Source organism: Ranitomeya imitator, chromosome 1 (assembly GCF_032444005.1).
Source record: "Ranitomeya imitator isolate aRanImi1 chromosome 1, aRanImi1.pri, whole genome shotgun sequence".
NCBI lineage: Eukaryota > Metazoa > Chordata > Amphibia > Anura > Dendrobatidae > Ranitomeya > Ranitomeya imitator.
In genome coordinates, this window is record NC_091282.1 from 21,315,186 (window position 1) to 21,340,900 (window position 25,715).

Consider the following 25,715-nt stretch of genomic DNA (forward strand, 5'->3'; position numbering starts at 1 on the left):
TTGTACATGGAGTCCTGTCTGTTTCTTGGTCTGGGGGGCTGAGGTGGTACATGGAGTCCTGTGTGTTTCTTGGTCTCGGGGGGCTGAGGTTGTACATGGAGTCCTGTGTGTTTCTTGGTCTCGGGGGGCTGAGGTTGTACATGGAGTCCTGTGTGTTTCTTGGTCTCGGGGGGCTGAGGTGGTACATGGAGTCCTGTGTGTTTCTTGGTCTCGGGGGGCTGAGGTGGTACATGGAGTCCTGTGTGTTTCTTGGTTCGGGGGGCTGAGGTTGTACATGGAGTCCTGTGTGTTTCTTGGTCTGGGGGGCTGAGGTTGTACATGGAGTCCTGTGTGTTTCTTGGTCTGGGGGGCTGAGGTTGTACATGGAGTCCTGTGTGTTTCTTGGTCCCTGGGGGCTGAGGTTGTACATGGAGTCCTGTGTGTTTCTTGGTCTCGGGGGGCTGAGGTTGTACATGGAGTCCTGTGTGTTTCTTGGTCTCGGGAGGCTGAGGTTGTACATGGAGTCCTGTGTGTTTCTTGGTCTGGGGGGCTGAGGTTGTACATGGAGTCCTGTGTGTTTCTTGGGGGCTGAGGTTGTACATGGAGTCCTGTGTGTTTCTTGGTCTCGGGGGGCTGAGGTTGTACATGGAGTCCTGTGTGTTTCTTGGTCTGGGGGGCTGAGGTTGTACATGGAGTCCTGTGTGTTTCTTGGTCCGGGGGGCTGAGGTTGTACATGGAGTCCTGTGTGTATCTTGGTCTCGGGAGGCTGAGGTTGTACATGGAGTCCTGTGTGTTTCTTGGTCTGAGGGGCTGAGGTTGTACATGGAGTCCTGTGTGTATCTTGGTCTCGGGAGGCTGAGGTTGTACATGGAGTCCTGTGTGTTTCTTGGTCCGGTGGGCTGAGGTTGTACATGGAGTCCTGTGTGTTTCTTGGTCTGGGGGGCTGAGGTTGTACATGGAGTCCTGTGTGTTTCTTGGTCCCTGGGGGCTGAGGTTGTACATGGAGTCCTGTGTGTTTCTTGGTCTCGGGGGGCTGAGGTTGTACATGGAGTCCTGTGTGTTTCTTGGTCCCTGGGGGCTGAGGTTGTACATGGAGTCCTGTGTGTTTCTTGGTCTCGGGGGGCTGAGGTTGTACATGGAGTCCTGTGTATTTCTTGGTCTCGGGAGGCTGAGGTTGTACATGGAGTCCTGTGTGTTTCTTGGTCTCGGGGGGCTGAGGTGGTACATGGAGTCCTGTGTGTTTCTTGGTCTCGGGGGGCTGAGGTGGTACATGGAGTCCTGTGTGTTTCTTGGTTCGGGGGGCTGAGGTTGTACATGGAGTCCTGTGTGTTTCTTGGTCTGGGGGGCTGAGGTTGTACATGGAGTCCTGTGTGTTTCTTGGTCTGGGGGGCTGAGGTTGTACATGGAGTCCTGTGTGTTTCTTGGTCCCTGGGGGCTGAGGTTGTACATGGAGTCCTGTGTGTTTCTTGGTCTCGGGGGGCTGAGGTTGTACATGGAGTCCTGTGTGTTTCTTGGTCTCGGGAGGCTGAGGTTGTACATGGAGTCCTGTGTGTTTCTTGGTCTCGGGAGGCTGAGGTTGTACATGGAGTCCTGTGTGTTTCTTGGTCTGGGGGGCTGAGGTTGTACATGGAGTCCTGTGTGTTTCTTGGTCCGGGGGGCTGAGGTTGTACATGGAGTCCTGTGTGTATCTTGGTCTCGGGAGGCTGAGGTTGTACATGGAGTCCTGTGTGTTTCTTGGTCTCGGGGGGCTGAGGTTGTACATGGAGTCCTGTGTGTTTCTTGGTCTGAGGGGCTGAGGTTGTACATGGAGTCCTGTGTGTTTCTTGGTCTCGGGGGGCTGAGGTTGTACATGGAGTCCTGTGTGTTTCTTGGTCCGGGGGGCTGAGGTTGTACATGGAGTCCTGTGTGTTTCTTGGTCCGGGGGGCTGAGGTTGTACATGGAGTCCTGTGTGTATCTTGGTCTCGGGAGGCTGAGGTTGTACATGGAGTCCTGTGTGTTTCTTGGTCTGAGGGGCTGAGGTTGTACATGGAGTCCTGTGTGTTTCTTGGTCCCTGGGGGCTGAGGTTGTACATGGAGTCCTGTGTGTTTCTTGCTCTCGGGGGGCTGAGGTTGTACATTGAGTCCTGTGTGTTTCTTGGTCTCGGGGGGCTGAGGTTGTACATGGAGTCCTGTGTGTTTCTTGGTCCGGGGGGCTGAGGTTGTACATGGAGTCCTGTGTGTTTCTTGGTCTCGGGGGGCTGAGGTTGTACATGGAGTCCTGTGTGTTTCTTGGTCTCGGGGGGCTGAGGTGGTACATGGAGTCCTGTGTGTTTCTTGGTCCGGGGGGCTGAGGTTGTACATGGAGTTCTGTGTGTTTCTTGGTCTCGGGGGGCTGAGGTTGTACATGGAGTCCTGTGTGTTTCTTGGTCTCGGGGGGCTGAGGTGGTACATGGAGTCCTGTGTGTTTCTTGGTCTCGGGGGGCTGAGGTTTTACATGGAGTCCTGTGTGTTTCTTGGTCTCGGGGGGCTGAGGTTGTACATGGAGTCCTGTGTGTTTCTTGGTCTCGGGGGGCTGAGGTTCTACATGGAGTACTGTGCGTTTCTTGGTCTCGGGGGGCTGAGGTTGTACATGGAGTCCTGTGTGTTTCTTGGTCCGGTGGGCTGAGGTTATACATGGAGTCCTGTGTGTTTCTTGGTCCGGGGGGCTGAGGTGGTACATGGAGTCCTGTGTGTTTCTTGGTCTCGGGGGGCTGAGGTTCTACATGGAGTACTGTGCGTTTCTTGGTCTCGGGGGGCTGAGGTTGTACATGGAGTCCTGTGTGTTTCTTGGTCCGGTGGGCTGAGGTTATACATGGAGTCCTGTGTGTTTCTTGGTCCGGGGGGCTGAGGTGGTATTCTGTGTTTCTGGGGTCCTTTGCCCTGTATACGGGGTACTACGGGTGCTATACATAGGGGAGGGGGCTCGGACTGCAGCCCATGTGCCCTTTATACCGCATCCATGACAGCTATGTGTTCTCTTATCTATTAATTCTTTATTGTGCCATTAAATAAATACTGACGTGGTCAAAGATCATCATGGTGTGGGGCGAGCGCTATATGTGTTAGTAAACATGTCCTCCCCCTGCACACGCCTGACACCTACGCGTCTCACGTACGACCAACGTCCGGGGACATTTGTGTGAAGTTTATAGATTTCTAAAAAAAAAAAATTGAAAGTAAAATTGGAAAATAAATATATAAAATTACTTTATTTCACATTGAAAAGTCAGCGGCAAGTGTCAGAAATCCTCCGAGAAGAACGCCAATAACTCCTGGCCATGATTGTCAGTAACGCTGTATTATCGGGGTCCTCCTCCACCCTTTGTCGCCCGCCGTTTCCTTCCCTCCGCGGGTCGCGCCCCATAAACCCGTCACTTTTTATTATTATTATTATTATTATTATTATTATTATTATGATGATGATGATGTCGTTCCATCAACTCTTTTAATTTTGTTAAATTGTTTTAATGATTTTTTTTTTCTTCCTCCGCGTCAAATAATGTGAAATGGTGGAATTGAGCGGAGCTCGGCGGGGAAGTGACCGCATTGATTTATCTGGTTGGGGATCGTCAGTTCTGTAGCTCAGAGATTTTATTTTTCTAATTAAAATAATGAATTACGCGGGATTAAATCTCCGGCGCTCGTGTCCCGAAAAACGGAGAATTCCCAGGACTGAAATAATAGTGGCGGTTACTGCATATAGCAGATCGTTAACTTCATCCTCACCGTCCTGGTGAATCCTCGTGCCCCTCACGGGCGGTGGTGGCCGATGACCACGGCCGGGGGGCGCAGCTCCGATTACAGCTCCCGGTGGTCGGGCTCCATGACGATTTCTGGCCACTTTCCTGCGCTTTTGGCTCCTAACCGGAGGTCTCATAAACAGCTGTCAAAATTAGATATATTTCTACAATTGTTTCTTACGTCTTCATCTTCATATGAGCGAGCGGTGAAGTCGAAGAAAATCGCATTATTAAGAAAATTACATTTCTAATAATATTTAGTGGCAGCCAATATTCCCTAATATAAACTCTGATCAATACATTATTATTATCATTATCCTTCCATTACCTGTTTATTCTCCTTTTTAATTAACAGTATAATTTTATTACATTTTAATATTGTTTTTTGTTTTATTAGATTATTTTCCTTTTCTCTTTTTTTGTCTCCTATTACTTTTTTTTCATTATTATTTCTATAATTTATTTTTCTACAATTACATATTTATTCGTTTGTTATTTTTCACTGTTATTTTGTTTTTATTTCCCCATTTTATTAAATGATATGTTTTTGTTGTTTTTGTATTTCAGATTTTGTTTTCTGTTTTGTTTTACTCTTTAGTTTTTGATTTGATCGTATTATTTTGTGTAATTATTATATTATTACGGCAGTTTATTATCTGATGGCACACAGCGGCATACCTACTATTCAGGTTTAGTGTCGTATGCGCAGATCTTTATCATTTCATCTGTATACACTTATATACATGCTCCTGATGGGGACGTGATAACATATCTCAGAATCTAAAAGAAAAGATAATATTTTACCTCCTTTCTTTTCTGTACGAGTGCATATTATACTCAGTGATACATTGTATCCCATACTATATTTCTTTCATCTTCCTATAGGTGATACATTGTATCCCATACTATATACTATGTCGCTGTCCTCTTCCTATAGGTGATACATTGTATCCCATACTATATACTATGTCGCTGTCCTCTTCCTATAGGTGATACATTGTATCCGATACTATATACTATGTCGCTCTCCTCTTCCTATAGGTGATACGTTGTATCCGATACTATATACTATGTCGCTCTCCTCTTCCTATAGGTGATACATTGTATCCGATACTATATACTATGTCGCTCTCCTCTTCCTATAGGTGATACATTGTATCCCATACTATATACTATGTCGCTCTCCTCTTCCTATAGGTGATACATTGTATCCGATACTATATACTATGTCGCTCTCCTCTTCCTATAGGTGATACATTGTATCCCATACTATATACTATGTCGCTCTCCTCTTCCTATAGGTGATACATTGTATCCCATACTATATACTATGTCGCTCTCCTCTTCCTATAGGTGATACATTGTATCCGATACTATATACTATGTTTCTCTCTTCTTCCTATAGGTGATACATTGTATCTGATACTATATACTATGTCGCTCTCTTCTTCCTATAGGTGATACATTGTATCCAATACTATATACTATGTCGCTCTCTTCTTCCTATAGGTGATACATTGTATCCAATACTATATACTATGTTGTCCTCTTCCTATAGGAGATACATTGTATCCGACACTATATAGTATGTTTCTTTTCTCTTCCTATAGGAGATACATTGTAGTTGATACTATATACTATGATATCTTCCTATTCCTATAGGTGATACATTGTATCCCATACTATATACTATGTTGTTCTCCTCTTCCTATAGGTGATACATTGTATCCTATACTATATACTATGTCGCTCTCCTCTTCCTATAGGTGATACATTGTATCCGATACTATATACTATGTCGCTCTCCTCTTCCTATAGGTGATACATTGTATCCGATACTATATTTCTTTCATCTTCCTATAGGTGATACATTGTATCCCATACTATATACTATGTCGCTCTCCTCTTCCTATAGGTGATACATTGTATCCCATACTATATTTCTTTCATCTTCCTATAGGTGATACATTGTATCCCATACTATATACTATGTCGCTCTCCTCTTCCTATAGGTGATACATTGTATCCGATACTATATACTATGTCGCTCTCCTCTTCCTATAGGTGATACATTGTATCCCATACTATATACTATGTCGCTCTCCTCTTCCTATAGGTGATACATTGTATCCGATACTATATACTATGTTTCTCTCTTCTTCCTATAGGTGATACATTGTATCCAATACTATATACTATGTCGCTCTCCTCTTCCTATAGGTGATACATTGTATCCTATACTATATACTATGTCGCTCTCCTCTTCCTATAGGTGATACATTGTATCCGATACTATATACTATGTCGCTCTCCTCTTCCTATAGGTGATACATTGTATCCCATACTATATACTATGTTTCTCTCTTCTTCCTATAGGTGATACATTGTATCCAATACTATATACTATGTTGTCCTCTTCCTATAGGAGATACATTGTATCCGACACTATATAGTATGTTTCTTTTCTCTTCCTATAGGAGATACATTGTAGCTGATACTATATACTATGATATCTTCCTATTCCTATAGGTGATACATTGTATCCCATACTATATACTATGTTGTTCTCCTCTTCCTATAGGTGATACATTGTATCCCATATTATATACTATGTTGCTGTCCTCTTCCTATAGGTGATACATTGTATCTGATACTATATACTATGTTGTTCTCCTCTTCCTATAGGTGATACATTGTATCCCATACTATATACTATGTTGTTCTCCTCTTCCTATAGGTGATACATTGTATCCCATACTTTATACTATGTCGCTCTCCTCTTCCTATAGGTGATACATTGTATCCTATACTATATACTATGTTGCGCTCCTCTTCCTATAGGTGATACATTGTATCCCATACTATATACTATGTTTCTCTCCTCTTCCTATAGGTGATACATTGTATCCCATACTATATACTATGTTGCTGTCCTCTTCCTATAGGTGATACATTGTATCTGATACTATATACTATGTTGTCCTCTTCCTATAGGTGATACATTGTATCCGATACTATATACTATGACGCTCTCCTCTTCCTATAGGTGATACATTGTATCCGATACTATATACTATGTCGCTCTCCTCTTCCTATAGGTGATACATTGTATCCCATACTATATACTATGTTTCTCTCTTCTTCCTATAGGTGATACATTGTATCCAATACTATATACTATGTTGTCCTCTTCCTATAGGAGATACATTGTATCCGACACTATATAGTATGTTTCTTTTCTCTTCCTATAGGAGATACATTGTAGCTGATACTATATACTATGATATCTTCCTATTCCTATAGGTGATACATTGTATCCCATACTATATACTATGTTGTTCTCCTCTTCCTATAGGTGATACATTGTATCCCATATTATATACTATGTTGCTGTCCTCTTCCTATAGGTGATACATTGTATCTGATACTATATACTATGTTGTTCTCCTCTTCCTATAGGTGATACATTGTATCCCATACTATATACTATGTTGTTCTCCTCTTCCTATAGGTGATACATTGTATCCCATACTTTATACTATGTCGCTCTCCTCTTCCTATAGGTGATACATTGTATCCTATACTATATACTATGTTGCGCTCCTCTTCCTATAGGTGATACATTGTATCCCATACTATATACTATGTTTCTCTCCTCTTCCTATAGGTGATACATTGTATCCCATACTATATACTATGTTGCTGTCCTCTTCCTATAGGTGATACATTGTATCTGATACTATATACTATGTTGTCCTCTTCCTATAGGTGATACATTGTATCCGATACTATATACTATGTTGTCCTCTTCCTATAGGTGATACATTGTATCCGATACTATATACTATGTTGTCCTCTTCCTATAGGTGATACATTGTATCCCATACTATATAGTATGTTTCTCTCCCCTTCCTATAGGTGATACATTGTATCCAATACTATATACTATGATGTCTTCCTATAGGTGATACATTGTATCCGATACTATATAGTATGTTTCTTTTTTTTTTTTTTTTCTTCCTATAGGAGATACATTGTATCCCATGCTATATACTATGTTGTTCTCCTCTTCCTATAGGTGATACATTGTATCCTATACTATATACTATGTTGTCCTCTTCCTATAGGTGATACATTGTATCCCATACTATATACTATGTTTCTTTCATCTTCCTATAGGTGATACATTGTATCCGATACTATATACTATGATTTCTTCCTCTTCCTATAGGTGATACATTGTATCCCATACTATATACTATGTTGCTCTCCTCTTCCTATATCCTTCTGTATCAACTCTCCAGTAATATACAGTCTTTTTTTGCCTCTAAATCTCATTGCTTCAGATGGATCTCCATAAATCCACTACCTCTGGGAGCATTTTGGATCCAGTATCAGATAACTTCCTTATTATCCCCATTTTTTCAGATAATCTCTAGAATTTGAGATTAAATTGGGGAGATTTTTTTTCCCTGTTAGACAAGTTGTCTTTTTACTTCAGTGATAAAAAGACTGAAATGAATGTAAATAATATAATTTATGAATGTAATATAAAGAGACATTACCAGACTCCTCCAGGGGTCACAATCCATTATATCCGACCAGCAGAGGAGCCTACGAGAGCAGAGGATAGGAGGTCTTATCTGTGGGTGATTGCTGCCGTCTTATCCCCACTTCATGACATCTATGGATGGAGGGAAGTGACAGGATGCTCCATACTAGAAAATAATCCCTTCTGTTCCCAGTGGTAGACAGTTAAGGACAGTCATGAAGACAAGGCCGTAGACAGCGCCCATGGCAGACCGTCTTCATAGAATCATGGGTTGTGACCTGCTCTTTTTAGCCATCACAATGTCGGCTATTGTAGTAACAGAGACTATTTTTTACTATCCGGCTGCCGCTCACGTCTCTGAAATAATGGAGCAGGCGAAGTAGATGCTTGCAGGCCCCTCGATGATCCCATGGCGGTTCTTCATGGACATCATCTATAGATCATGGCACATAGATGATCCCATGAGAGTTCGTCTTAGTGGTCACCACCTTTCAGGCGTAGATGATCCCATGATAGTTCGTCTTAGTGGTCACCACCTTTCAGGCGTAGATGATCCCATGATAGTTCGTCTTAGTGGTCACCACCTTTCAGGCGTAGATGATCCCATGATAGTTCGTCTTAGTGGTCACCACCTTTCAGGCGTAGATGATCCCATGATAGTTCGTCTTAGTGGTCACCACCTTTCAGGCGTAGATGATCCCATGATAGTTCGTCTTAGTGGTCACCACCTTTCAGGCGTAGATGATCCCATGAGAGTTCGTCTTAGTGGTCACCACCTTTCAGGCGTAAATGATTCCATGATAGTTCGTCTTAGTGGTCACCACCTTTCAGGCATAGATGATCCCATGATAGTTCGTATTAGTGGTCACCACCTTTCAGGCGTAGATGATCCCATGAGAGTTCGTCTTAGTGGTCACCACCTTTCAGGCGTAGATGATCCCATGATAGTTCGTCTTAGTGGTCACCACCTTTCAGGCGTAGATGATCCCATGATAGTTCGTCTTAGTGGTCACCACCTTTCAGGCGTAGATGATCCCATGAGAGTTCGTCTTAATGGTCACCACCTTTCAGGCATAGATGATCCCGTGATAGTTCGTATTAGTGGTCACCACCTTTCAGGCGTAGATGATCCCATGATAGTTCGTATTAGTGGTCACCACCTTTCAGGCGTAGATGATCCGTTGATAGTTCGTCTTATTGGTCACCACCTTTCAGGCGTAGATGATCCCATGAGAGTTCGTCTTAATGGTCACCACCTTTCAGGCATAGATGATCCCGTGATAGTTCGTATTAGTGGTCACCACCTTTCAGGCGTAGATGATCCCATGAGAGTTCGTCTTAGTGGTCACCACCTTTCAGGCGTAGATGATCCCATGAGAGTTCGTATTAGTGGTCACCCACTTCAGTCATAGATGATCCCATGACAGTTTTCTATATTTATGGACTTCATCGTTAGATTATGGACCATAGATTGTCCCGTGAGAGTTCTTCTTCATGGACATCATCTGTGAGCCAGAGCCTGTAGGTGATCTCACAGTTGATCTTTATGGACACCATGTATAGGTTGTGGACCATACATGATGCCATGACAGTTCATTTTCATGGTGATCATCTATGAGCATTATCTCTGACCTTGTCCTCTCCACATTGGATGCATACCCCTGGCCTTAGAAAGTATTTGCTGCATTGTGGTCATGTAGATTATTTGGATGAGGAAGTTCTCCTCCAGGAGGACGAGTATTTGGAGGAGTGCGGAAGTCTTCACCCCTCGCTATGATTTATGGCGCTTCCCCGGATTCTGCTGCTTTCTGTCTCAATGTTGAGCCTGTAAGTGAAGAGACAGAAGCCAGGAAGACTCCTCTAATTAGCGGCCAGGCCTTTCTGTGTAGGGTCTTGATCGCCAAGAAGGGATCATTTTCCTCTTACCCTGATTCTTCTCTTTCGGGCGATTGTGACGTCCTCATGAGCCGTTAATGATAAGGTATTGTTCTTCCAGGTCATTACGGGGCGATTGTCTGTAATTGTGTCCATGGACTCATCACTATATACCCTAAACAGAGGTAACGGAGGGGCACTTCAGTGAGGGCCCCTCTAGTACTCAGTCCGGGGGACCACCACTGTGTCTGATGAGACTGCCGGAGAGGAGACAGAGCAGATCCTACAAGGGCGCAAGCGTAATTAATAGTGGATGACCCTAGTGGACCACCCCTTTAACGTGGGAACTGGACCTGGGACAAGTCACAGAGCAGGGACTTATTTGGACCTCCAAAGTGGCTGATAACAGAGAATAGTAGAGAGCTGCTTAACCAATGGACAGAAGAGTAAAAGCCCCCGGTCCTGCAGGGCCTGGCTGTATGGCGCAGATGATAGGACTAGTGGGGTGACGGCCCCCCGTCCTAGCACCGTGCTACACTGTGTCCAGGCCGTGCACGCTCAGACATTGTGGTGACATTGTTGCAGCGGTCACATCACCGCCCTTATTATGTGAGTGGCGGCTTTATTCTCGGTGATGACAGTGAATGGAGCAGGTGAGAGTCGGCAGCGCATGGCTGACAGCGGCCGCCCCTCCTCCGCCTCCTCATTAGATCATTCAATTTGTTGATTACATTGCACGACGTTTCCTCCTATAAATCAGGATTATTACATCTGTCCCCGGCCGCTCATCTCACATCCTAATTCTCCAATCAATGAACAAATTCTTATTGTGATGAATGATCCACAACCTGAGGCCGGGACTATGGAGGCTCCCGGGTGTAATACAGAGGCCTGTATTACGACTGAGGGGCGATCTAATAACCATGTATAAGTATATAAGGGGACAATACAAATATCTCGCTGAGGATCTGTTTATACCAAGGAAGGTGACGGGCACAAGGGGGCATTCTTTGCGTCTGGAGGAGAGAAGGTTTTTCCACCAACATAGAAGAGGATTCTTTACTGTTAGGGCAGTGAGAATCTGGAATTGCTTGCCTGAGGAGGTGGTGATGGCGAACTCAGTCGAGGGGTTCAAGAGAGGCCTGGATGTCTTCCTGGAGCAGAACAATATTGTATCATACAATTAGGTTCTGTAGAAGGACGTAGATCTGGGGATTTATTATGATGGAATATAGGCTGAACTGGATGGACAAATGTCTTTTTTCGGCCTTACTAACTATGTTACTATGTTACTATGTATGGAGGCTCCCGAGTGTAATACTGAGGTCGGGATGTAATAGAGAGAGGCCGGGACTATGGAGGCTCCCGAGTGTAATACTGAGGTCGGGATGTAATAGAGAGAGGCCGGGACTATGGAGGCTCCCGAGTGTAATACTGAGGTCGGGATGTAATAGAGAGAGGCCGGGACTATGGAGGCTCCCGGGTGTAATACTGAGGTCGGGATGTAATAGAGAGAGGCCGGGACTATGGAGGCTCCCGAGTGTAATACTGAGGTCGGGATGTAATAGAGAGAGGCCGGGACTATGGAGGCTCCCGAGTGTAATACTGAGGTCGGGGTGTAATAGAGAGAGGCCGGGACTATGGAGGCTCCCGAGTGTAATACTGAGGTCGGGGTGTAATAGAGAGAGGCCGGGACTATGGAGGCTCCCGGGTGTGATACTGAGGTCGGGATGTAATAGAGAGAGGCCGGGACTATGGAGGCTCCCGAGTGTAATACTGAGGTCGGGATGTAATAGAGAGAGGCCGGGACTATGGAGGCTCCCGAGTGTAATACTGAGGTCGGGGTGTAATAGAGAGAGGCCGGGGTGTAATAGAGAGAGGCTGGGTGTAATACAGAGTCCGGGATGTAATAGAGAGAGGCCGGGACTATGGAGGCTCCCGGGTGTGATACAGAGGCCGGGGTGTAATAGAGAGAGGCCGGGGTGTAATAGAGAGAGGCCGGGTGTAATACAGAGCCGGGGTGTAATAGAGAGAGGCCGGGACTATGGAGGCTCCCGGGTGTGATACAGAGGCCGGGGTGTAATAGAGAGAGGCCGGGGTGTAATAGAGAGAGGCCGGGTGTAATACAGAGCCGGGGTGTAATAGAGAGAGGCCGGGACTATGGAGGCTCCCGGGTGTGATACAGAGGCCGGGGTGTAATAGAGAGAGGCCGGGGTGTAATAGAGAGAGGCCGGGTGTAATACAGAGCCGGGGTGTAATAGAGAGAGGCCGGGACTATGGAGGCTCCCGGGTGTGATACAGAGGCCGGGGTGTAATAGAGAGAGGCCGGGGTGTAATAGAGAGAGGCCGGGTGTAATACAGAGGCCGGGGTGTAATAGAGAGAGGCCGGGACTATGGAGGCTCCCGGGTGTAATAGAGAGAGGCCGGGTGTAATACAGAGGCCAGGGTGTAATAGAGAGAGGCCGGGACTATGGAGGCTCCCAGGTGTAATAGAGGACAAGATCTAATAATAATACTGATGTGTAATATAGAGGGGTACGGGCAGTAATACTGATGTGTAATATAGAGAGGTACGGGCAGTAATACTGATGTGTTGTATGTCTTTTGTTTTTATAATTATTTTGCATTAATGATATTTCTGTTTTTTCTCCTCCCCTCCCCCGCTCCTCCCTTTTCCCCTCTTCAAATACCATTTTTCATTTTCTTTCCTCTCCTCGTCCTTGTACTACTTCCTGTTTTCTGTTCTTCCTTTTTCTGTACTAATTAATACTATTGTTCCTTGTTTTTGTATTGTGTGTGCCGTCACTGCTGTTCCTGTGTGCTCCCATTACTTGAATCCCCTGGTCCCTGTGTGCTGAATTTTTTTGATCCTTGCCTCCTCATACACTTCTGTGCCTGTGTCCATTACTTCTATCCCTTTTTACTTGCTACTTCTGTCCCTGTGTGCTCGATCACCTATATCCATGTTTCCTTGACCAATTCTGTACTTGTTTGCTCGATCTCTTTTATCACTGTGTGCTTGATCTCTTTTATCCATCTGTCCTCTATCACTTCTGTCTTTGTGTGCGATCCCAATTACTTTTATCGATGTATACTCTATCACTTCCTGTGCACTTTATCACTTCTGTCCCTGTGTACTGGGTTATTTCTTGCTCTGTGTGCTCGATCTCTTCTGTATCTGTGTGCTTGGTCGCGTCTGTCCCTTTATTCTTGATCTCCTCTGTTCCTGTGCTTGACCACTTCTGTCCCTATGTGCTCATCTCTTCTGTATCTGTGTGCTTGATCCCTTCTTTTCCTGTTCACTTTATCACTTCTGTTACTGTGTGCGCTATCCCTTCTGTCCCTGTGTGTTTCATCACTTCTGTCTTTGTGTTCTGTATTATTTCTTTCTCTGTGTGCTGTATTATTTTATCTGTGTGCTTGATCTCTTTTGTATCTGTGTGCTTGATCTCTTTTGTATCTGTGTGCTTGATCGCTTCTGTCTCTTTATTCTCGATCTCCTGTCTCTCTGCTTGACCACTTCTGCCCGTGTTCTGTATTATTTCTTTCTCTTTGCACTGTATTATTTCTTGCTTTGTGTGCTCGATCTCTTCTGTATCTGTTTGCTCGATCTCTTCTGTCCCTTTATTCTTGATCTCTTTTCTAACTTTGTTATCCATCTCTTCTGTCCCTGTGTGCTCTATTATTTCATTTCTCTGCGTGCTTGATCTCTTCTTTCTCTTTATTCTCGATCACGTCTGTCTCTTTATTCTTGATCTCTTCTGTTTCTTTATTCTCGATCTATTTTGTCCCTGTATGCTCATCTCTTCTGTATCTGTGTGCTTGATTCCTTCTTTTCCTGTTTACTTTATCACTTCTGTCACTGTGTGCTCTCCCTCGTCTGTCCCTGTGCATTTGATCGCTTCTGTCTCTGTGTTTTGTATTATTCCTGCTCTGTGTGCTCGATCTCTTCTGTATCTGTGTTCTTGATCATTCTGTCTCATTATTCTTGATCTCCTGTCTCTGTGCTTTACCACTTCTGCCCCTGTGTTCTGTATTTCTTTCTCTGTGTTCTGTATTATTTCTTTCCCTGTGTTCTGTATTATTTTCTCTGTGCGCTCGATCTCTTCTGTATCTGTGTTCTTGATCACTTCTGTCCCTTTATTCTTGATCTGTTCTCTAACTTTATTATCCATCTTTTCTGTCCCTGTGTGCTCTATTATTTCATTTCTCTGCGTGCTCGATCATTCTGTCTCTTTATTCTCGATCTCCTGTCCCTCCGCTTCACCACTTCTGCCCGTGTTCTGTATTATTTCTTTCTCTGTGTACTGTATTATTTCTTGCTCTGTGTGCTCGATCTCTTCTGTATCTGTGTTCTTGATCACTTCTGTCCCTTTATTCTCGATCTGTTCTCTAACTTTATTATCCATCTCTTCTGTCCCTGTGTGCTCTATTATTTCATTTCTCTGCGTGCTCGATCATTCTGTCTCTTTATTCTCGATCTCCTGTCCCTCCGCTTGACCACTTCTGCCCGTGTTCTGTGTTATTTCTTTCTCTGTGTACTGTATTATTTCTTGCTCTCTGTGCTCGATCTCTTCTGTATCTGTGTGCTTGATCACTTCTGTCCTTTTATTCTCGATCTCTTCTGTAACTTTATTATCCATCTTTTCTGTTCCTGTGTGCTCTATTTTTTTCATTTCTCTGCGTGCTTGATCACTTCTGTCTCTTTATTCTCGATCTCTTCTGTCTCTTTATTCTCAATCTCTTTTGTCCTTTAATTCTCGATCTCCTCTGTTCTTGACCATTTCTGTCCCTGTTCACGCAACCTCATCTGTCCCCCTTCTTCCATACTTTTATGTTGTATGTTATGTGCTATTATGTGCTTTGTCTTCTCTTATCGCTCCTTGCTTTGTATTATCGTATTTTATGTATCCATCTATTTGTTCTCTCCACTTTTTTTCATTGTTCTCATGGTTTATTTCTTTATCTTCGCTTTTGTTCCTTTCCTTTTCCTCCGGCCTCCAGCCGGCAGCATTCTCAACCCCTACATCTCTGCCCTCACTCCTTGTATCTACTTCATCACACCATAGCTCAGCTTTTCCCATTTCACGTCCTTCCCAGTCCTCCCAGTCCATTTCCTCAGGTGGCGGTATGAGGCTAGAGGCAGTCATGGAAAACCTTCAGCGCCAGCAAGCTGCTCGCTTGGCCTTAGAAGAAAAATTACGGCAAGAAAAGGACAGAGAGCTTCGCTGTTTGGTGGAGTCAAGAATCCAGCAACAAGCATTGGCCATACGACAGTATCAGGCGGCCGTGAGAGCGGCTGCGGCAGCGGCAACAGTGGTCAATTCACCTTCAACCGCAAACACCATAAGTACAACCACCACCAGTACAACAGCCACAACCTCGTCAGTGTCCCTGAACCGGCCCACATTGATATACTCACGGGCGCCGGTCCATAAACCAGAGGAGGAAGAATCCAAGCACAAGAGCGACGGTGAGGAAGCCGACTTCGAAGATGGAGATATGGACGATGAAGATGGAGAGGAAGAAGATGAGGAAGAATTAGAGATGTCCTCATCTATGCAACGACCAGATCCTGATTCACCAGGCAAAGTTTTGCAAAGGGTCGGTCAGATGCCAAACACCAGTTCACAATCTCAGGCGTTATCTCCTAATGGACAATCGGTCCATCATGAATGGACGTATGAGGAGCAGTTCAAACAGGTAAGACCCATTGTCCATGTGTCTCTAACATTAGGGTTCCCCTTGGATAACCTGTCGTTGGCCCAAGACCCCCACAACATAGCAGTATAATGAAAGTTCTGGTGATGGCTTCTTATAGGAGCCTCCAATTAAGTATCTGGTCACCAGTCCAACATGTCCCAGAAATACAGGACAATCAGCTGTAGAAGTCTTTGGGGTGATGGGTTAATGGCTATTTTGAAGAACGTTCTTCTTTTCCTCACCTTTTAGGTTTGAAGGAATGGTCTGATGGTGTGATAAAGTCAAGCATTAGGGTCTGTGGCCAGTGAATATGCCCTGTGTGGTTTCTGGAGCCGAAGGTGGACTCCATGGTGGTCTCTGACGTTCCTGTTGGCCATTAATGGTGGAGATATACTTTAGGGTCAGGTTTATCCATGAATTAGAGGCTTTGTCACACTACTGGGTGGACCGGTAATGTTATTATGCATGTGCAAGAGCAAATACTACTGTACTGGTTTATGGAAATTATGTAAAAATGGCGAGAATAGAAGGTGGAATGTTGCGAGGTATCGCGGATTCCTTGCATCACATGAGTTGTGTGGTGGTTGTTCTCGCCGGGGAGACTGTGACCCATAGACCCAACACAATAATCAGTGACTCCTGAGATGACTTGTCACATGTTAGTCAGGGGAATATATCCATCTACGACTCCATCATCTTCTATGGGGACAATGAGATGTCTCCAGTAGTCTGAAGATACAAGATGTAGCTCAACACCTTCAGGCACAAGAGCCACTTCTTCTCCTCTGTTTCCTCAGCTCATTATTCACTTTTACAAACTTACTGAGAAATCTCACGCATTGAAGTCTATGGAAAGGGAACTGGAAGGACCAGAGAGAATAATGGCAGCTTTCCAGTAACTGTTTTATCTCACTGGACGGCAGGATTTACATCTGCACTGCTCAGTACTCCTGTGTATTGTTCTGCATGCTGCTGCTGCTTCTCTTCATGTGTTCCTTAAATACAGGACAGCAGGAATCGCTCATGACTCTGAGCTCTGTGTTGGGGTTGGCTTCACCCACTACATCAGAGACGCTTGAAATGTCAGATAGTTGTTAAGGTGCATGTGCATCTGTGAATACAGTGCTTACAGGTTTAATAATAGTAAAAAATGGGGTCAGTGAATACCCACATTACATTACTGATCCTGAGTTACGTCCTGTATTATACTCCAGAGCTGCACTCACTATTCTGCTGGTGCAGTCACTGTGTACATACATTACATTACTGATCCTGAGTTACGTCCTGTATTATACTCCAGAGCTGCACTCACTATTCTGCTGGTGCAGTCACTGTGTACATACATTACATTACTGATCCTGAGTTACATCCTGTATTATACCCCAGAGCTGCACTCACTATTCTGCTGGTGCAGTCACTGTGTACATACATTACATTACTGATCCTGAGTTACATCCTGTATTATACTCCAGAGCTGCACTCACTATTCTGCTGGTGCAGTCACTGTGTACATACATTACATTACTGATCCTGAGTTACGTCCTGTATTATACTCCAGAGCTGCACTCACTATTCTGCTGGTGCAGTCACTGTGTACATACATTACATTACTGATCCTGAGTTACGTCCTGTATTATACTCCAGAGCTGCACTCTCTATTCTGCTGGTGCAGTCACTGTGTACATACATTACATTACTGATCCTGAGTTACGTCCTGTATTATACTCCAGAGCTGCACTCACTATTCTGCTGGTGCAGTCACTGTGTACATACATTACATTACTGATCCTGAGTTACATCCTGTATTATACTCCAGAGCTGCACTCTCTATTCTGCTGGTGCAGTCACTGTGTACATACAGTACATTACTGATCCTGAGTTACATCCTGTATTATACCCCAGAGCTGCACTCTCTATTCTGCTGGTGCAGTCACTGTGTACATACAGTACATTACTGATCCTGAATTACATCCTGTATTATACTCCAGAGCTGCACTCACTATTCTGCTGGTGCAGTCACTGTGTACATACATTACATTACTGACCCTGAGTTACCTCCTGTATTATACTCCAGAGCTGCACTCACTATTCTGCTGATGTGCACCATGTCTGTATAATCTGTGGAGTGTCGTCTGATGGTGGGTGTTTTTGTAGTAAGCGCCCTGTTGTACCTTGCTGGCAGGTAGATCGTCTGGACAGTTACCACCTGTAATCCTATAATCTCACATCAGCCGGAGACCATTAGGAGGAATTAAGAGTCATTAGAGGCTGGGACTTGTCCTCTTCTCAGCAGCCTCCACATTCCTGACCATGCAGGAAAAGTATCAGCTCACAGAGGATACAATTGTAACAAACCCTCAGCGCTGATAAATATTAGGTCGTTATTGAGTCTTTGAATGAAAGCAGTGGATAGATTGATTCACTGACAGCCAGCAGAGATCGTGATAATTGTAAGGAATTAAAACAAATGTTACAAAGTTGCAAAAAGTTCTGAACTCGGTGGAAGTTCTGAATGGGATGAGTGATGACATCAGACAGTCTGTAGACCATCGCTGTGGAGGAGCAGGGTGAGCGGAAGGAAGTGATGGTCTCCTCCGGCGATTACCATCTTACTGACACATTTTATCTTATTTATCCCAAAACAGTAATGTGCAAACAGCGAGTGTCTGACTGATAGGGGGGATTATCCGCAGGGTGGGGGATGGGGCTCATCTCCTCACCTGACGCCAGGACCCACTCAGTATACAACCATATCATGTGTCATCACCTGCCCCCCTCCGCTGTATTAACCTAAGACCTGATCACCTGCTATACACCATATCTACCAGGCCGGCATCATACTGTGTGGGGGGCTGTGAGGGTATCATACTGTGTGTGGGGGCATCATGCTGTGTGTGCATGTATGATACTGTGTGTGGGGCGTTGGAGGGCATCATACTGTATGTGTAGGGGGCTGTGGGGACAAAATACTGTGGGTAGGGGAGAGAAGGGGCAATAATACTGTGTGTGGGTGCATCTTACTGTGCGTTTGAAGGGATTGAGGGTATCATACTGTGGGGGGCTGTGGAAGCATCATTCTCTGTGTGGCGGCATCATACTGCCTTCAAACATGCCACCATCACACCCATCCTCAAAAAACTAACTTTGACCCAACCGCTATGCCCGGCTACCGCCCCATATCACTGCTCCCGTTTGCTTCCAAACTCCTTGAGCAGCATGTCCATGCTCAATTTTCCTCTCACCCCTCATCTAACTCTCTCCTTGACAACCTCCAATCTGGCTTCCTCCCCATCACTCCTCCAAAACTGCTCTGACCAAAATTACTAACGACTTACAGCCAAAGCTAACAGACAGTTCTCCATCCTCCTCCTTCTTGACCTGTCCTCTGCTTTGGACACAGTCGATCACTGCCTACTGCTACAGATTCTTTCTTCCCTTGGCATCAAAGACCTTGCCCTGTCCTGGATCTCCTCGTACCTTTCCGACTGCACATTTAGCGTTTCCCACTCCCACACCACCTCCTCATCCCGCCCTCTCTCTGTTGGAGTCCCTCAAGGCTCTGTCCTAGGGCCCCTACTTTTTTCCATCTATACCCTTGTCTAGGACAACTCATAAAGTCCCATGGATTCCAGTACCACCTCTATGCTGACGACACTCAGATCTACCTCTCTGGCCCAGACGTCACCTCTCTGCTGTCCAGAATCCCACAGTGTCTATCGGCCACATCCTCCTTCTTCACCTCTCGCTTCCTAAAACTCAATGTAGACAAAACCGAACTCATTATCTTTTCTCACGTATCCCCCCTACCCAATCTATCTATTATGGCGTCATACTTTGTGTGGGGGCATCATACTGTGTGTGAGAGCTGAGGGGGCGTCATACTTTGTGTTGGGGCATCATACTGTGTGTGGGAGCTGAGGGGGCGTCATACTTTGTGTGGGGGCATCATACTGTGTGTGGGAGCTGAGGGGCATCATACTTTGTGTGGGGGCATCATACTGTGTGTGGGAGCTGAGGGGGCATCATACTTTGTGTGGGGGCATCATACTGTGTGTAGGAGCTGGGGGGCATCATACTGTGTGTGAGAGCTGAGGGGGCATCATACTTTGTGTGGGAGCTGAAGGGGCGTCATACTTTGTGTGGGAGCTGAGGGGGCGTCATACTTTGTGTGGGGGCATCATACTGTGTGTGGGAGCTGGGGGAGCATCATACTGTGTGTAGGAGCTGGGGGGGCATCATACTGTGTGTAAGAGCTGAGGGGGCGTCATACTTTGTGTGGGAGCTAAGGGGGCGTCATACTTTGTGTGGGGGCATCATACTGTGTGTGGGAGCTGAGGGGGCATCATACTTTGTGTGGGGGCATCATACTGTGTGTGGGAGCTGGGGGGCATCATACTGTGTGTGGGAGCTAGGGGGCATCATACTGTGTGTGGGAGCTGAGGGGGCATCATACTGTGTGTGGGGGCATGATACTGTGTGTGGGAGCTGAGGGGGCATCATACTGTGTGTGGGAGCATGATACTGTGTGTGGGAGCTGAGGGGGCGTCATACTTTGTGTGTGGGCATCATACTGTGTGTGGGAGCTGAGGGGGCATCATACTTTGTGTGGGGGCATCATACTGTGTGTGGGAGCTGGTTGGCATCATACTGTGTGTGGGAGCTGAGGGGGCATCATACTGTGTGTGGGAGCTGAGGGGGCATCATACTGTGTGTGGGAGCTGAGGGGGTGTCATACTTTGTGTGGGGGCATCATACTGTGTGTGGGAGCTGAGGGGGCATCATACTTTGTGTGGGGGCATCATACTGTGTGTGGGAGCTGGGGGGCCATCATACTGTGTGTGGGAGCTGAGGGGGCATCATACTTTGTGTGTGGGGGCATCATACTGTGTGTGGGAGCTGAGGGGGCGTCATACTTTGTGTGGGGGCATCATACTGTGTGTGGGAGCTGAGTGGGTGTCATACTGTGTGTGTGGGAGCTGAGGGGGTGTCATACTTTGTGTGGGGGCATCATACTGTGTGTAGGAGCTGAGGGGGCATCATACTGTGTGTGGGAGCTGAGGGGGCGTCATACTTTGTGTGGGGGCATCATACTGTGTGTGGGAGCTGAGGGGGTGTCATACTGTGTGTGTGGGAGCTGAGGGGGTGTCATACTTTGTGTGGGGGCATCATACTCTGTGTAGGAGCTGAGGGGGCATCATACTGTGTGTGGGAGCTGAGTGGGCGTCATACTTTGTGTGGGGGCATCATACTGTATGGGGGCATCATACTGTGAGGGGGCATCATACTGTGTGTGGGAGCTGAGTGGGCGTCATACTTTGTGTGGGGGCATCATACTGTGTGGGGGCATCATACTGTGAGGGGGCATCATACTGTGTGGGGCTGTTGATCCAGGTACATCTATAATTATTACATAGTTATAGTGACTGCAGACTTGTAGCCTTATGTGACTGCAGACTTGTGAGTCTTCAGTCCGCGCACATTGCTCACTGTGAGGATCCTCCGTGCCGGGAGCAGGCAGTCCTGTCATCCTACTGACAGATGAAATGTATAATAATAATATTGAGCAGCGCTAAGTCCGGTCTCCACAGCAGTCACAGTCTCTCACGTGGGCTCTTGGGTGAATGGATTCCCCACCCCTGACATACAGTGTTGGCAGCCATATTTGTTCCCCCTGTCAGTCAGAGCCAAGATTGCTGTCCATACTTTGTAGTGACGTGTTCACACTGATCTGTTGTGCTGCCAGTGATCGCAGCGTCAGATCGCGCCGTCCCTCCCACTTTTCGCACCATTTTGTTACTATCATAGAAAAGGTATTCGTGTCTTCAGGTAAAGCGAGTTTTCATGGCCGGGGAAATCCGCAAGGTGATACTGAGAGGTCAGACTGGAAATGGCGATCCGAGGAATCTGCATTTCCGATGGTAACAGGCGGCGAGCAGTGGAAGAACCGGTCTCGGGGCGGAATGGGGCGTGTGGGTCTCAGAGTGTGCTCCTGAATGGGGCGACCGTGCACTTCTATTATACTCTTGTTATTACAGGTGTCTGCGTTATACGGGGGAGGGGACAGACCGCCGTTGTACTCGCATCATGGCTATTATTCCGATAAATACATTTGGGTTATTGACATGTGACCTATAAATAGGAGCGACGAGGGCGGGGGGACGACCGTCACCACTGTCACTTATTGTATAGGGGCGAATCCCCACAGTCTGGAGATAACAGGGGCTGATATCCGTCACCTATACTGGGGTCTCCGAACTGGAGATGTGCTGTATAGTGGGGATCATAGGTGGCACGAATTCCATTGATCAGTGCTATAGTCTCTGACTGCAACGTGCATGTTCTTTCCTGGACATGGATGGGTTAAGGGCAGCATTCTGGGTGGTATGGAAGGTCAGCACAGGTCATTGTTAGGGGCGTAGAGTGTTTACAAAACCTGTTCACAGGGTGAGAAAAAAAGTATGTCAGGTATGTGCATCCAGAATGTCATCCTCGCCTGCACCCACCCCCACCAGACACCCAACAGTCCCCCAAGAGCAGTGTGCCGGCTGCATCTCAAAAACACAGAACCAGGCGCATCACAAGAATGTATCCTGAAAATACAGAACCAGGCGCATCACAAGAATGTGTCCCGAAAATACAGAACCAGGCACATCACAAGAATGTGTCCCAAAAATACAGAACCAGGCGCATCACAAGAATGTGTCCCGAAAATACAGAACCAGGCGCATCACAAGAATGTATCCTGAAAACACAGAACCAGGCGCATCACAAGAATGTGTCCCAAAAATACAGAACCAGGCGCATCACAAGAATGTGTCCCGAAAATACAGAACCAGGCACATCACAAGAATGTGTCCCAAAAATACAGAACCAGGCGCATCACAAGAATGTGTCCCGAAAATACAGAACCAGGCGCATCACAAGAATGTATCCTGAAAACACAGAACCAGGCGCATCACAAGAATGTGTCCTGAAAATACAGAACCAGGCGCATCACAAGAATGTGTCCCGAAAATACAGAACCAGGCACATCACAAGAATGTGTCCCAAAAATACAGAACCAGGCGCATCACAAGAATGTGTCCCGAAAATACAGAACCAGGCGCATCACAAGAATGTGTCCTGAAAACACAGAACCAGGCGCATCACAAGAATGTGTCCCAAAAATACAGAACCAGGCGCATCACAAGAATGTGTCCCGAAAATACAGAACCCAGGCGCATCACAAGATTGAGTCCCGAAAATACAGAACCAAGCACATCACAAAAATGTGTCCCAAAAATACAGAACCAGGCGCATCACAAGAATGTGTCCCGAAAATACAGAACCAGGCGCATAACAAGATTGAGTCCCGAAAATACAGAACCAGGCGCATCACAAGAATGTGTCCCAAAAATACAGAACCCAGGCGCATCACAAGAATGTGTCCCGAAAATACAGAACCAGGCGCATAACAAGATTGAGTCCCGAAAATACAGAACCAGGCACATCACAAGAATGTGTCCCAAAAATACAGAACCAGGCGCATCACAAGAATGTGTCCCGAAAATACAGAACCAGGCGCATCACAAGAATGTGTCCTGAAAACACAGAACCAGGCGCATCACAAGAATGTGTCCCAAAAATACAGAACCAGGCGCATCACAAGAATGTGTCCCGAAAATACAGAACCCAGGCGCATCACAAGATTGAGTCCCGAAAATACAGAACCAAGCACATCACAAAAATGTGTCCCAAAAATACAGAACCAGGCGCATCACAAGAATGTGTCCCGAAAATACAGAACCAGGCGCATAACAAGATTGAGTCCCGAAAATACAGAACCAGGCGCATCACAAGAATGTGTCCCAAAAATACAGAACCCAGGCGCATCACAAGAATGTGTCCCAAAAATACAGAACCCAGGCGCATCACAAGAATGTGTTCCAAAAATACAGAACCAAGCACATCACAAAAATGTGTCCCAAAAATACAGAACCAGGCGCATCACAAGAATGTATCCTGAAAACACAGAACCAGGCGCATCACAAGAATGTATCCTGAAAATACAGAACCCAGGCGCATCACAAGATTGAGTCCCGAAAATGCAGAACCAAGCACATCACAAAAATGTGTCCCGAAAATACAGAACCAGGCGCATCACAAGAATGTGTCCCGAAAATACAGAACCAGGCGCATCACAAGATTGAGTCCCAAAAAAACAGAACCAGGCGCATCACAAGAATGTATCCTGAAAATACAGAACCAGGCACATCACAAGAATGTGTCCCAAAAATACAGAACCAGGCGCATCACAAGAATGTATCCTGAAAATACAGAACCAGGCGCATCACAAGAATGTGTCCCGAAAATACAGAACCCAGGCGCATCACAAGATTGAGTCCCGAAAATACAGAACCAAGCACATCACAAAAATGTGTCCCAAAAATACAGAACCAGGCGCATCACAAGAATGTGTCCCGAAAATACAGAACCAGGCGCATAACAAGATTGAGTCCCGAAAATACAGAACCAGGCGCATCACAAGAATGTGTCCCAAAAATACAGAACCCAGGCGCATCACAAGAATGTGTCCCAAAAATACAGAACCCAGGCGCATCACAAGAATGTGTTCCAAAAATACAGAACCAGGCGCATCACAAGAATGTGTCCTGAAAATACAGAACCAGGCACATCACAAAAATGTGTCCTGAAAATACAGAACCAGGCGCATCACAAGATTGAGACCCGAAAATACAGAACCAGGCGCATCTTAAGATTGTGTCCCGAAAATATAGAACCAGGCACAGCTTAAGATTGTACCCAGAAAATACAGAACCAAGCACATCACAAGAATGTACCCTGAAAATACAGGACCAGGTGCATCACAAAAATGTGTCCCAAAAATACAGATCCAGGAGCATCACAAGAATGTGTCCCAAAAATACAGAACCAGGTGCATCACAAAAATGTGTCCCAAAAATACAGAGCCAGGAGCATCACAAGAATGTGTCCCAAAAATACAGAACCAGGTGCATCACAAAAATGTGTCCCAAAAATACAGAGCCAGGAGCATCACAAGAATGTGTCCCAAAAATACAGAACCAGGCGCATCACAAGAATGTGTCCCAAAAATACAGAGCCAGGAGCATCACAAGAATGTGTCCCAAAAATACAGAACCAGGAGCATCACAAGATTTTACCTAGAAAATGCAGGACCGGATGCATCACAAGATTGTACCCAGAAAATAAAGGACCGGGTGCATCATAATTTTGTACCCAGAAAATTCAGAACCAGGCACATTACAATAATGTAATCTGAAAATACAGAAGCGGGCGCATCACAAGAATGTATCCCAAAAACACAGGACCAGACGCATCACAAGAATGTTACCCCTAAAATACAGAACTAGGTGCATCAGAAGAATATGTCCCAAAAATACAGAACCGGGCAAATCACAAGAATGTATCTTGAAAATCTAGAACCAGGCATATTACAAGAAGGTATCCCGAACATACAGAACTGGATGCATCACAAAAATGCATCCCAAAATTACTGAACCGGGCACATCACAAGAAAATGTCTCAAAAATATAGAACCGTACGCGCTCAAAAATGTACCCCAAAAATATAGAACCAGGTGCATCACAAGAATGTATCCCGTAAATACGAGACCCGGCACATCATAAAATTTTACCTAGAAAACACAGAACCAGGGGCATCACAATAATGTAACCTGAAAATACAGAAATGGGTGCATTACAAGAATATACTCCAAAAACAGGATTGGGAGCATCAGAAGAATGTATCCCAAAAATACAGAATAGGACGTATTACAAGAACGTATCCCAAAAATACAGGTGCAGAC

At 45.6% G+C, this 25,715-nt stretch overlaps 1 protein-coding gene across 1 annotated transcript in view; it reads left to right on the forward strand.

Moving 5' to 3' along the window:
* ARID3C (AT-rich interaction domain 3C) overlaps positions 1–25,715 on the forward strand; it is a 234,885-nt gene that overhangs the window by 14,260 nt on the left and 194,910 nt on the right. The window contains exon 2 of the mRNA XM_069745859.1: positions 15,170–15,868. Within this exon, the coding sequence (XP_069601960.1) occupies positions 15,170–15,868 (699 nt within the window). The remainder of the gene's footprint in view (positions 1–15,169; positions 15,869–25,715) is intronic.